At 40.6% G+C, this 13,438-nt stretch overlaps 1 protein-coding gene across 11 annotated transcripts in view; it reads right to left on the bottom strand.

Moving 5' to 3' along the window:
• The window catches only part of jakmip3 (Janus kinase and microtubule interacting protein 3), a 351,944-nt gene that overhangs the window by 76,710 nt on the left and 261,796 nt on the right, over window positions 1–13,438 (bottom strand). For 8 of the 11 annotated variants that reach the window (XM_048551242.1, XM_048551243.1, XM_048551244.1 and 5 more), the window contains one exon: window positions 10,293–10,406. Coding sequence is in view for 3 of the 11 variants with exons in the window: in XM_048551237.2 (XP_048407194.1) it covers window positions 10,068–10,406 (339 nt within the window). In the remaining 8 variants the exon portion in view is untranslated. Of the gene's footprint in view, window positions 1–8,801; window positions 10,407–13,438 lie in introns of those variants that run through there. The other 3 variants (XM_048551237.2, XM_048551238.2, XM_048551240.2) reach the window with 1 other exon arrangement.

Genomic DNA, 13,438 nt, shown 5'->3' with positions numbered 1-13,438 from the left:
CCTATCAAAAATAGGCTTTTATTTCTCAAAACAATTATCCTGAATAGCAGAGAGTCACCTCATCCTGGATGCATCAATATCTGCAGTTTCTAAGTTGATACATCCAAGAAAAGTATGCCATGCAGGTTGAGACGAATAGAATAAATAGTGGCCAAAACGTCAATGTTTGCAGTTAAAAGTTTTACCTATTATTGAATTTACCCTTGGTCTCACAAAGAAATATGAACAAAATTATCTTCATCTTATTCCTGATGTGTTCTCAGATACAGCAAGTGGTCATATTGAGGGGGTGTTCAATAGCATTGCTGTGCTGTTAGCAGTCACATGTAAGAGTTATGATATTCAATGTATGAATATATTAGTGCTCTCTGTAACTGGCAGTGCAGATACCAGAAAACAGCAAAACTATCAGCAATCTATACAGGCTGCTGCAACACAGTGCCATTAATATTTATCATGAAACTACAGGATTGTTTAAGAGTCTATCTCGTTCACTAATGTTTTTCAGAGAAGTACGTCAGCTCTCCTTACCGTGCCTGGTTGACATGTGAAGTCAGACACACAGGATGACTCCTAATATGCCTTTGAAATGGCCTAGAAAGCCATTATTGTATGAAATGGCTCTAGGAATACTGAATAAAAATAAAATTAGATGGACCATCTAGCACTGACTAGGCATTGGAAATAATAAATGAATATCCTACACAGCTAACTCTGCAAAATCCTCCCTAATAGCAACTGGGATATGTGCCAGAATTGGGACAGCTATAGTCAATTAACAGCCTGACTTGATCATACTCAGTGAATCATATCATACAGTCAATATCTTAGACTCCTCCTCCTCACTAAGTGGGATCCAACAGAGGCGGTGAGACACTGGTATACAGGATGGACAGCGTGGCTCTGAGAGTCCTTACCACTGGCTCTGGGCCCCTTGAAGTCTCATGCAGCAGATAAGCGTTTATTGTTTCCAATGCCTAATCTATGCTGGATTGGAAGTGGGCTTGTTTGTTAACAATTGCACAATCGTAATATACGTATAACTCATGAGATAGTAAAGCACCTAAACTTGGACAACATTCAGGCTTTGGCTGGTAAATGGCGAGTAACATTCATAACACACAAGTGTCAGGCAATGACTATCTCTAACAGGCTTGGAGGGCGGAAGGGCCTGTTTCTGTGCTGTAATTTTCTTTGTTCTTTGTGATCTAACCTTCATACCTTGACATTCACTTAACTTACCATTATTGAATCCCCCACTTATCAATATTACATGGTTGCCATTGGCCTGAAACTAAACTGGATTTATCATACAAGCTCTTTGGTCTGTCAGAGGCTGAAAAGTCTGTGGCAAGCGATTTACCTCCGGACTTCTCAGAGCCTAAGCCTGGCTCCAGAGACCAAAGAGCTTATATGATAAATCCAGTTTAGTTTCTGGCCAATGGCAACCACGCAATATGGATAAGTGGGGGATTCAGTAATGGTAATTTAGTATCTCTATTCCAGGTGAAAAACCTACAACCCCATCCTTAACTGCACTGTGTCCCCACACAATGTGGGCTGACAGCAGTTCAAGAAGGTGACTCACCTCAAGAGCAAATACAGAGGGGAAATAAATATTCACATTGCCAATGACACACAGCATATGAAGGAATTATTTTTTAAAAAAGCCCATCATGGTGTCATAGGCAACAAGTGATGACTAATAGTAAAATTCTGAAACCAATTATTGACTCATTCCTTGAATAATGCAATCAATCAGTTACGATGGTACATAGGAGATAGGAGCACAAAGGAGAAGCAGAATACTCACTAATCACGTGCCACACAACAGACCCAAAACTATAAATATCATAGTTTGGCAAATCAAGGGGATGTTTTTCTGCCATTATTCAGATTGTCTAGGGTTGTATCTGAGCTGTCTCTCCCTAGAAAGTGGTTAAAAAAAAATCAACACAATCATGACTCAGCAATGGGGGAAGGAAGGTAGCAGACATGTCCATCCCCAACATTTGCACTCCTTGAACTGAAATAAATTGAAAAATTGACTGTGTTAACATTTGGGAGTCTACACTATCTGGTGATGCCTCCACTTCTTGGTCATTTAGTGTAGCTGCTCTGACCAGGCATAACAAAACAACTATTGGTCAAATTGTAATCAATCAGTTCAGGTTTCCTATATCCAGCCTTTACATTGTAGTTAAGGAGTTACATCTGACTGTGCTCTATCCATACATCATCACAGGAAGTAGCACAATGTCACAAGATCTCACTGTCTCTTGAAGCCTCGTGACAAATGAAGATACAGTAAGGTGATTCTAAAGTAAATCTTACCTTGACTTCAGCAAACTCTGAGGATATTCTTTAGCAGCACCAAGTCTATTATCTTAGCAACCCTCATGCAAATTATCTTGTCAAGGATACCCAGGAATGTCTTCCACACAGCATCATTTTAGAAAGGCTACAAGACTGAGCACCACATATCAAAGCCCAGACAATGCTCACAAATATTACAATGGAATTTCTAGGAGAATGATGACAATCAGAAATTACTAGGTAGATACAGAAATTACAAGGTAACACAGATATTAGGGGAGAAATATGATTGGAAGCACCAAGCGGTTTTGAGAAACACTTATTCTGGAATCAGGAGTGGCAAACAGATAAAAGGTAAGGAAATCATTCAATCACACAAAGAAGACATAACCACTGTAACATTTGTAAATGCTACAAACCATCTTTAATCTTGTAAATAGCTAATGATGATATACATATTAAGGGGAAACTGTTCCATGGCACAAAGGAAAGGTGGTTAAGGGATGTGCAGCAGACTATGAGGGAACTAACAAGAGAGAAAAACACACCTGAACTTATCCCCACCAATCTGCCAGCTGTAGATGCATGACAGCATCAATAGGTCTGACCACTGCATAATCCTTATATCTTCGCACTGAGAATTCCCTCCATTGTGTGATGTGGCCCTATCATCTTGAGATCTAGCAATTTAAGACTGGGCATGCATAAAGTGCTGTGGGCCATCAAACAATGGCAGAATTGTATTCCAACACAATCTGCAACCTCATGACACCCCCATTCAGCCACTAACATCAAGCCAGGATATTAACCCTGGCTCAAAGGAGACCAAAGGAGGACAAGTCAGGAGCAGCACCACGCACAGCTAAAAATAAGGTGCCAATCTGCTGAAGCTACCAAACAGGACTACTTGTGTATCAGACAGCATAAACAGCAAGTGATAGACAGAAGGAAGAAAACCCACCACCAAGGGATCATTTCTAAGTTCTACAGTCCTGCCACATCCAGTTGTGAATAGTGCCGGACAATTAAACAACTCAATGCAGGAGGATATTTCACAAATATTCCCATCTTCAATGATGGAGGTACACAGTACATTGGTGAATAAAATAAGCCTGAAACATTTGTAATAATCTTCAGCCTGAAGTGCCAAGTGGATGGTTCATTTCACCTTCCTCCAGAGATGTCCAGCATCACAGATGCAGATCTTTCAAACAATTTAGTTCATTCTGTGTGATATTAACAAACAGGTGGAGGCACTGATATTGCAAAGGCTTTTGGCCTCAACGACATTCTAGCAATAGTACTGAGAGTATGTGCTCCAGAAATTGCCATGACATAGCTGAGCTGTCTCAGTACAGTTACACACTCTGGCAATTAACTGGCCAAGTTGAAAATTGCCCAAGTATGTCCTGTATGCAAACAGTAGAACATATGCAACCTGGCCAATTACTGTCTACTGTCAATCATCAGTAAACTGACATAAGATATCACCAGCAGTTTCATTTAGTAGCTCTTGCTCAACAATATCCTCTTCACTGACTCTCAGTTTGAGTTCTACCAGCAGCACTCAGCCTCGGTGCAAACATGGATTAAAAAAGCTGAATTTCAGAGGTGAGGTGTGAGTGATAACAAGATTGCATTTGACTGAGTGTGGCATAGAGAAGCCCAAGCAAAATTGGAATCAATGCCCATCAGGGGCCAAGCTTTCCACTGGTTGGCATACCTGACACATAGGAAGATGGTTGTGGTTGTTGGAGATCAGTCATCTCAGCTCCAGCTCTTTTGTCAACGGCCTTCCCTCCATTATAAGATCAGAAGTGGAGATGTTCAAGTTTGGGCTGACAAGTTGCAAATGACATTAATGCCACACAAGTACCAGGCAATGATGATTCTCAACAATCGATAATCTAACAATCATCCCTTGACATCCCATGGTATTGCTATCACTGAATCCCCCCACTATCATTGTTCTGGAGATTACCATAGACAAGAAACTGAACTAGGCAATGATACAATGAATATCCCCCCAAAAGCAAATCAGAGACTAGCCTCCACCACCTGATTCTCCAACACCTGTCCTGCACCTACTCAGCACAAGTCAAGACAAGTTGTTCTGTTCTGAGGAAGGGTCCCAGAACCGAAACGCTAACTCTGTATTTTCCTTCACAGATGCTGCCAGACCTGCTGAGCTTTTCCAGCAACTTTGTTTTTGTTTCAAGTCAAGACAAAAGCAGCCCCATCAACAGCCAAGAAGCTTGACACCATCCGGAAAAAGGATCTACTTAATTGGCACCACAACCATAAATATTCAATCACTCCACCATCAACACTTAGTAGCATGTGTGCCATCTACAAGATGTACTGCAAAAATTCACCAAGCCTCCTTAGACAGCACTTTCTAAACCTGTAATAAAATTAAAGTTTCCATAGTCTTACCAGACCACAGGGCTGCTCTCTCATTGGAACATGACAACTGGTGGTGGTTTAGCCTGGGTGTACCACACCTCAGTTGAGGGGCAAAGTTGAGAAGGAGAGTCCTTCATGGTAACCTCAGTCAGTGCAAGAACTGAGCCCACACTGTTGGCATCACCCTACACTGCAAACCAGCTGTCCAGCTAACTGATCTAACCAGTCCTCAGAAACCCATTATACTACCCTCTAGAAGGACAATAGCAGCAAGTACTTTGGAACAGCAGCATTTGCAAGTTTGCCTCCAAGCCACTCACCACGTCAACTTGGAAATGTGTCACTGCTCCTTCAGTATTTTTCACTCAAAATGCTGGAACACCCTCCCCCAATGAATTGTGGGTCCACTTACACCAAATTGGGTGGAGTGGTTCAACAGACACCTTATCATCACTTTCTGAGCTCAAGTCTCTCCTTCTGTTCATGGTCCAGAGCATAAATTAGCCCTGCAGTGTTCATTGAGTCAGTCCAATTTTAAATGTCATTCAGAAAAAAAGAAACAACAAGTCTGGGAATCTAAGTCCATGAAAAATGCTTTTCATTTCCTTTAGTTTAAAAATTTGAGTGAGTCTGTACAAGCTCTGGAAGAAGGAAAGCAAATAGTTAGATGTTTAGTGACTTTGGGAGTGTGATTTGTTTTTGTGCAACACTGCAAACCTGGAAACTGAAAGAACTGTGGACGCTGTAAATCAGGAACAAAAACAGATGTTGCTGAAAAAGCTCGGCAGGTCTGGCAGCATTTGTGAAGAAAAAATCAGGGTTAACATTTTGGGTCCAGCTCTGAGGAAGGGTCACTGGACCCAAAACGCGAACACTGCAAACTTGAAATTTGTTTGCCATTCTGTCTGAATTTGGTTTGGGCACATCGGGGTGTAAACAAGCTGCCAATGTGTTGTCACCTATTGAGGGCGGCACTGTAGCCTCACAGCGCTAGGGACCCAGGTTCAATTCCAGTCTTTGGTGATTGTGCAAATTCCACACAGACATTCTCCCCATTGTTTGTGTGGGTTTCCTCCCACAGTCTAAAGGTGTGCAGGTTAGACGGATTGGCTGTGCTAAATTGCCCATAGTGCCCAGGGATGTGTAGGCTACATGGATTAGCCAGCATAAATATTGGGCTGGGTCTGGCAGGGTGCTCTAGAGGGTTGGTGTGATAGACTGAATGGTCTCTTCCCACACTGTCGGGATTTTATGATCTATTTTGCATTTTTTGCCAAAGAAACACTGTGTTGACATATATAGGCACCCACAATCTGACTGTTTGCCTAAGATGTGTTCACAGACAGATGGTTTTGTATAAACTGTAAGGTAAAATATGGTTTCTAGCCAAGAATACTTAAATAGGATAAAATTAGCTTGTGACCGTTCAGGAGATGAACATCAGCAGCTGACCTCTGATGAGAGATGGATACTTTTATCAGTTACTCAGTCAACAAAACAGTCTGGCAAGTAAGCAACAGGTTAGCTAAGAATTGTTGTGTCCCAGTGTTTTCAGTTTAATCAATATTCTCATTTAACAAAATTCTACAAAGCAGAAAACAAGCTAAAAATTACCCTTCAGTCAAGTGGTCAAATTAGGTAAATCTTACACGATGTTTAGCTAAAATGTTAATTGTAGAGTAGCAACCTGTTTATTTTCACATGTTGTTAATTATTAATATTTGCTTTGGAAGAAAATGTGAGCTCTGAACTCCTGCAAATAAAATATCAAAAAAATGGCATTTCGATCATTAACTGAAGGACAACAGGGTTACTGTAGGAAGCAACAATACCTGTAAGATGCTGGAGAATCCAAGATAATAAAGTGTGAAGCTGGATGAACACAGCAGGCCAAGCAGCATCTCAGGAGCACAAAAGCTGATGTTTCAGGCCTAGACCCTTCATCAGAAAAGGGGGATGGGGAGAGGATTCTGGAATAAATAGGGAGAGAGGGGGAGGCAGACCGAAGATGGAGAGAAAAGAAGATAGGTGGAGAGTGGAGTATAGGTGGGGAGGTAGGGAGGGGATAGGTCAGTCCAGGGAAGATGGACAGGTCAAGGAGGTGGGATGAGGTTAGTAGGTAGGAAATGGAGGTGCGTCTTGAGGTGGGAGGAAGGGATGGGTGAGAAGAAGAACAGGTTAGGGAGGCAGAGACCAGCTGGGCTGGTTTTGCGATGCAATGGGGGAAGGGGAGATTTTGAAGCTGGTGCAGTCCACATTGATACCATTGGGCTGCAGGGTTCCCAAGCAGAATATGAGTTGCTGTTCCTGCAACCTTCGGGTGACATGACTGTGGCACTGCAGGAGGCCCATGATGGACACGTCATCTAAAGAATGGGAGGGGGAGTGGAAATGGTTCGCGACTGGGAGGTGCAGTTGTCTATTGCGAACCGAGCAGAGGTGTTCTGCAAAGCGGTCCCCAAGCCTCTGCTTGGTTTACCCAATGTAAAGGGAGCCACACCGGGTACAATGGATACAGTATACCACATTGGCAGATGTGCAGGTGAACCTCTGCTTAATATGGAAAGTCATCTTGGGGCCTGGGATAGGGGTGAGAGAGGTGGTGTGGGGGCAAGTGTAGCATTTCCTGTGGTTGCCCGGGAAGGTGCCGGGTGTGGTGGGGTTGGAGGGCAGTGTGGAGCGAACAAGGGAGTCACAGAGGGAGTGGTCTCTCCGGAATGCAGACAAGGGTGGGGACTCATATTCCGCTTGGGAACCCTGCAGCCCATTGGTATCAATGTGGACTTCACCTGCTTCAAAATCTCCCCTTCCCCCACCGTATCCCAAAACCAGCCCAGCTCTTCCTCTCCCCCTACTGCACCACACAACCAGCCCAGCCTGTCTCTGCCTCCCTAACCTGTTCTTCCTCTCACCCATCCCTTCCTCCCACCCCAAGCTGCACCTCCATCCCCTACCTACTAACCTCATCCCACTTCCTTGACCCGTCCGTTTTCCCAGGACTGACCTATCCCCTCCCTACCTCCCCACCTATACTCTCCTCTCCACCTATCTTCTTTTCTCTCCATCTTCGGTCTGCCTCCCGCTCTCTCCCTATTTATTCCAGAACCCTCACCCCATCCCCCTCTCTGATGAAGGGTCTAGGCCCGAAACGTCAGCTTTTGTGCTCCTGAGATGCTGCTTGGCCTGCTGTGTTCATCCAACTTCACACTTTGTTATCTAGGGGCCTGAAATATGTTATTTGACTTCTCACCTCCAACGGAGTGGCTAGCCGAATAATTTCCCATTTCATTGCTGGGAAACCCCCCTTGTGTTAGGAATGTGAGGTGAGAGCCAACGCAAAGCAGCTGGCTCCTAGTTTCCTGGCCCCATTTCCGTTAAAGCCCCTGCTATGAGGCCAGTCAAATCCAACTTGAACACTGTTAGTGGCAAAGCAATGGTCAAGGGAGTAGTGGAATTCCTGGCTTTAGCTTCCTGTGTGCATCTTAATAGGCAATTATGCCTACAGCCTTTCTATTTTGTGGAAAAGCTTGAAACATGCAGAGTCCACTCAAAGTGTGTTGTGTCTGCCATGACATGAATCCACCTATATTTCCTGATAAAAATTACTTGCATAGGACAAGCACAACGTTAACAGCACAGATAGTGCCACCATTATATATCGATTTGCAGCTCAGAGAAAGACATGGATGTAAACATATCAGTTCTGCTTGTCAACTAATCAAACCCTGCCTGGCAAAACAGGTTACAGATGGAGAAAATATATAGCTGTAATTTCCGCAGCTGCCTCTGCTTTTTGAGAATGGTGGTTCAGATAGAAACGCATATTTCCAACCTATCTTGAAAGATTCTACGAGCAACAGGTAGAAAAAGGAAGAAAGCCTTGGATTTGTATTGAATTGTTTATGCCATAAGAATATCTCAAAACATTTTACAGCTGACAAAATACTTTTCAGGTAGTTTAGTGCAAGAAACAATGGTATAATTGTTACAATAAGAGGTGTAAACTGCCTGTAACTCCATCATTTGTAAAATAAGTTATGCAACTCCTTTAACATATGCAAGTAACAGCGATTCCTTACCTGCCCCACTAATGAATGCACCTTCTCCAGATCCGATTGTTTTTGGTATGACTACGATGGATGTTCTTCACTTTGCTGTCACCTTATTTCTTGCAGCTCCTTCATTGAATATGTGATTCAGATTCATCTCCTTGTTTATACATCTGGATACGGATGTATCTGGTTGTAACTATTTTTAATCAAGCATTTTCTTTCCCGTGTTCAATATTTGAAAAGTCAAACTTCAAGTTTTCAGGCATTCATTTGCCAGTGTTCAAACATATAGGACTCATCCTTTTGAGTATAATATATCTTCCTGTGATTGTCTTTTAGGGGCAAATCTAACTTGATCCATGTTGGGCAAATACAACTTCTTTAAAAAATAAGATCTTCAAATTCCATTCTCTTGTGTTTCTTCACCCCCTATCCCACCCCACTGAAAATATGAACATTTGCAGTTTTTCTCCCTGTTGTAGCAGCAGGAACACATTTTCCCCCAATAATACTTATTCCACACTTCAATTGAAAATTACAGTACATTTTTACTGGACAATAAACAACCTGAACTATTTTCAAAACTTGCCTAGGATTTCATCCCACTATATCTGTTTTACGAAATCTTCTTCACATCATGAAAGTAATCATTTTTTGGAGTATATTTTGACCTTCTAGATATATTTTGTTTCTTTTCTGGGATTCATGGAATCACATAGCTCCCATTCTTTGGAAATGCAGGACGAATTTAGATCCCAACGTTTGTTTGGAGTCATTCTAGCCAAGCTTTGTGGTTTTACTTATTGTAAACATTACCAACAATTAAGCTCAAGCACTTAAAAGTTGTTTCAACATATTTGTGCTATCTTGGAATTAATCCTTTTCAGTCTTACATAGCAAATCATTGCATTTATTTTATCTGTCTTGTATATTATTTTGAAGGTTACAGGACAACGGGTTTACACATGCGCACACACCATCCATGCCTCTCAAGTAACATCTGTACGGTTTGATTTAAATGTTTCATGTTCAATAGTACGTTGACTCCATTGATTTGGCAGAAGTGTTGCTGCCAAGATTTTGCAACCTCTGCAGCTACAAAATTTAGCAGTGTGTATGAAGTAGAAATTATTCTTGAATGGAAGTCATGCTTCAAAATAGAAGCAGTTTTCTCAGTCTCCTGCACAGCAGTGAAATTTAAGGTCATCCTTTCATTCATTAAATATCAAAAGTATTCTTTCAGCCTTGCTGTACACTTTCCTCTGCTCATTTCCTCAGGGGGAAATCAATTTTCTAAATTTTATAATATTTCATTATTGGTGTTTCATTGTAAATGGTTGAATTTGGTCCATTTGCATTTTCCATTAATTTTAATGGTTTTCTTACATTTTTACTGAGCTTGTGTCTCAAATCAGGGACATGATTCTCCAGCATTTTCTTCGAGTTCTGAGTTACTGGCACAACAGCCTTTGAACCTTGAATATTCTTCATGTATTTTCTATTCTTCTCAAAGAAAATTGTGAGGCGCTCTTTCAAATACTTATTGTCTTGGTGTAATGTCGAACTTTCTTGGAGCAACACTGTAATTTGATCATTTATTACAGTATCTAGTTTTTTTTCTTTCACAGTGACCTGTGGAAAATAACTTCAAGATCAAATACATTGGATATACCTTTAAAAATCAATATAGAGTACCACTGTGACTTTACCCTGATGTAATGTCTTCCGGCATGGGCCCAAATAGTTTTGTAAACATTTTGTCACTCAAGATTAGTTACTCTCAAATGAAATAGTTGCAAGTAATATCATAGATGGATGAGAAGAATTACTTTAATAGTGCCAAGAATGGTAAGTAAGCATTATTCAATACTGGGTTTTAAAGGAAATTTCAATGTAAACTTAGATTTGTTCAATGTAAGGAACTTGCACTTTATCTTCACCAACATTATTCCTTCATGATTCATAAAAATAGCCAGAGGACTCCTATGCATAGCCCCGAAGCTACTTCAACGAAAAGGAAATGAGGCCAAAAACACCAACAAAAATAACAACAACTTTGCTCTTCTCTCCAGAGATGTTGCCAGGCCTGCTGAATGTTTCCAGCATTTTCTGTCTTTATTTCAGTTTTCCAGCAACTATAACATCTTATGTCATAGAATGTGACAGGGCCACTAAGAATGCATTTGAATTATCAAAAGGAAAGATCACATTCGGGTATTCAGCAGCACATGAGTTGGGGCAGGAGCAGAGTTGGGGCAGTGTTACAGAGGTGGAAATAGGCAATTGACATTAGGACAAATATTGGTGGCAAGCATGTCTCAAAGTCAAATGAGGTAATGAGGGTCTAAGCAGAAGCAGACACTTGTCAGAAAGAGGAAGCCAGTCAAGAACTATCTAATATAATTTGTATCAGGGATCAAACAGAGTGGCTATAACTTCCCAATTTTTAGTGGAGATAATTTCTGCTCATCCTGTACTGTGAGTCAGGTAAACAACAATCAGACAAACAACAATAATAATAATTGATAATTTAGGGAGTGTGAAGGGGTCAGGATAAGCAGTGGTGAGATACGGTTTGGTGTCATCAGTGCACATTTGAAAATGGTGAATCAAGGAAGTGGGAATTGCCAGGAATCAAGAAGAGATCCTCAGGGAACCAAAGGTGGTAGTGTTGGGGTAGGAGGAGAACCTATCGCAGTTGAATCCCTATGGGAACCTACTCAAAAACATTAGACCTGATTCAAGATAGGACAGGTGCCATAGTTAAAAATGGTAAAAAAAAATGACTGGACAAAGTAAAAGATGATTCTAGATCAACTCAGAAGAAGACTAGTGTGCCATGTTCCAGTAAACATATTCCTTAGCAAAACTTTATTGTTAATATTGTCAGTAAACATACATTAATTGTTTATACAGCACTTTTTAAGATCTTATTCCACCATAAATCTCTATTTTAAATTAATTATTTTTAAATGTGTGATCACTTCTCGTGCAATCTAGTAAGCGATAGGGCACATATATTTCAATAGTGGAGCTTTCTAACTGAAGAATTCTCAGAAAACATATAAGACGTAATAATCAGAGAATGCAAGGCACTGTTTTGAAAACACAGTTTTTATCATTTAAATCTAAATAATTATGGTTTGTTATTTGTCAATTATAGTAATAATTACATAGATTTAGGTTCAGGATTGGATCTTTGTAACTTTGGTTTGGTATTTTATACTTTCCAAAATTATTAACAGAAGCAAACTGATTTGGGAGCTATAAATAGTAGAGTGCCATAGGGATCGGTGCTGGGACCACAATTATTTATAAAATATATTAATGCCTTGGATGATGGAAGTGAATGTACTATCACCAAGTTTGTTGATGACACAAAGTTACATGTGATTGCGAGTGGTCACGATAACATGAGTATAAAGAGGTCAATAGAAATGCTAAGTGAATAGGCGAAAACTAGGCAACTCGAATGTGATGTAGGAACATGTAAGGTTATGCACTTTGCAAAGAATAGAACTGAATATTATTTAAATCGGGAAGGACAGCAGACAGCTGCAGCGCATGTCAATTTGGGAGTCCTTGTGCATTTATCACAAAGGAACTGGCATATAAATTCACTGGAGAAGGCAAATGGATTATCGGCCTTCATTTCATAGGGAAAGAAGTATAAAAACAGGGAGAACTTGCTAAAACTGTATTAGTTTTATACTAGGCCCTAGCTAGACCACACCTGTAATACTGTGAACACTATATCCCATTGTAATTCACAGTTGAATCAATAATTCGTCTTTATATTTGTTCTAATTAATATATCATCCATGTCAATGACACAATGTGGAAATGTTACACCACATTTCCAGAGCTGGTGGGACTTGAAACACGACCTTCTGACCCAGAGGTCCCTTACTTATTGAAAGATACACTGGCATTGGAAACAATCCAGATTCATTAGGTTCATTCTAGGTATGGAGAAATTTTCCTGTGAAGAGAGTTTGAGTTATTTGGGTTAACACTTCTTGGAGTTTAAAAGAATGAGATGAGAACTTATTGAAACATCTAAAATTCTTACAGAGCATGACAGGGTGGATGTGAAGAGGTTATTTCCCCTTGTGGGAAAGTCTAGGATGAAAGGGTATAATCTCAAAGTAAGGGGTCACCCATTTAAAACAAAGATTAGGAGGAAGGTCAATGTGTGGAATTCTTTACTGCAGAGGGCCATTGAGGTTGGGTTGTTAAATACATTCAAGCTGAGATAGACAGATTTGTAAGGAAATTAAGAGTTATAAGGATAAGGCATGAAAGTGGATTTGACAATTATCAATTCAGTCATGATCTCATTGAATGGTAAAATGGACTTGATGGCCCACTTCTGCTCTTGCATCTTCTGGTCCTATAGGTCTGTAATTGGGGAAGTTTATTGGTATTTGATTTGCAAACAATACCCATTAAACCAAGGATACAAAGATAAACAAAGTGGCAATTTTGCTACCTCTAGTTCAAAGGGTCTTGATTCAAATCCCACCAGTTCTGGAGGCATATTGTAACTTTTCCATATCATGTCATGACATGGCAAACAACTATAAAGATAAATTATTGATTCAACTGTGAAATTATTTGCAATGAGATACATTGCTCTGTCAGCATTTGACAGAACTTTTTCA

The sequence above is a fragment of the Stegostoma tigrinum genome, chromosome 20 (genome assembly GCF_030684315.1).
Source record: "Stegostoma tigrinum isolate sSteTig4 chromosome 20, sSteTig4.hap1, whole genome shotgun sequence".
Lineage (NCBI taxonomy): Eukaryota > Metazoa > Chordata > Chondrichthyes > Orectolobiformes > Stegostomatidae > Stegostoma > Stegostoma tigrinum.
Note: the sequence above shows the minus strand (reverse complement) of the source record. Positions and strands in the feature narration are given on the sequence as shown.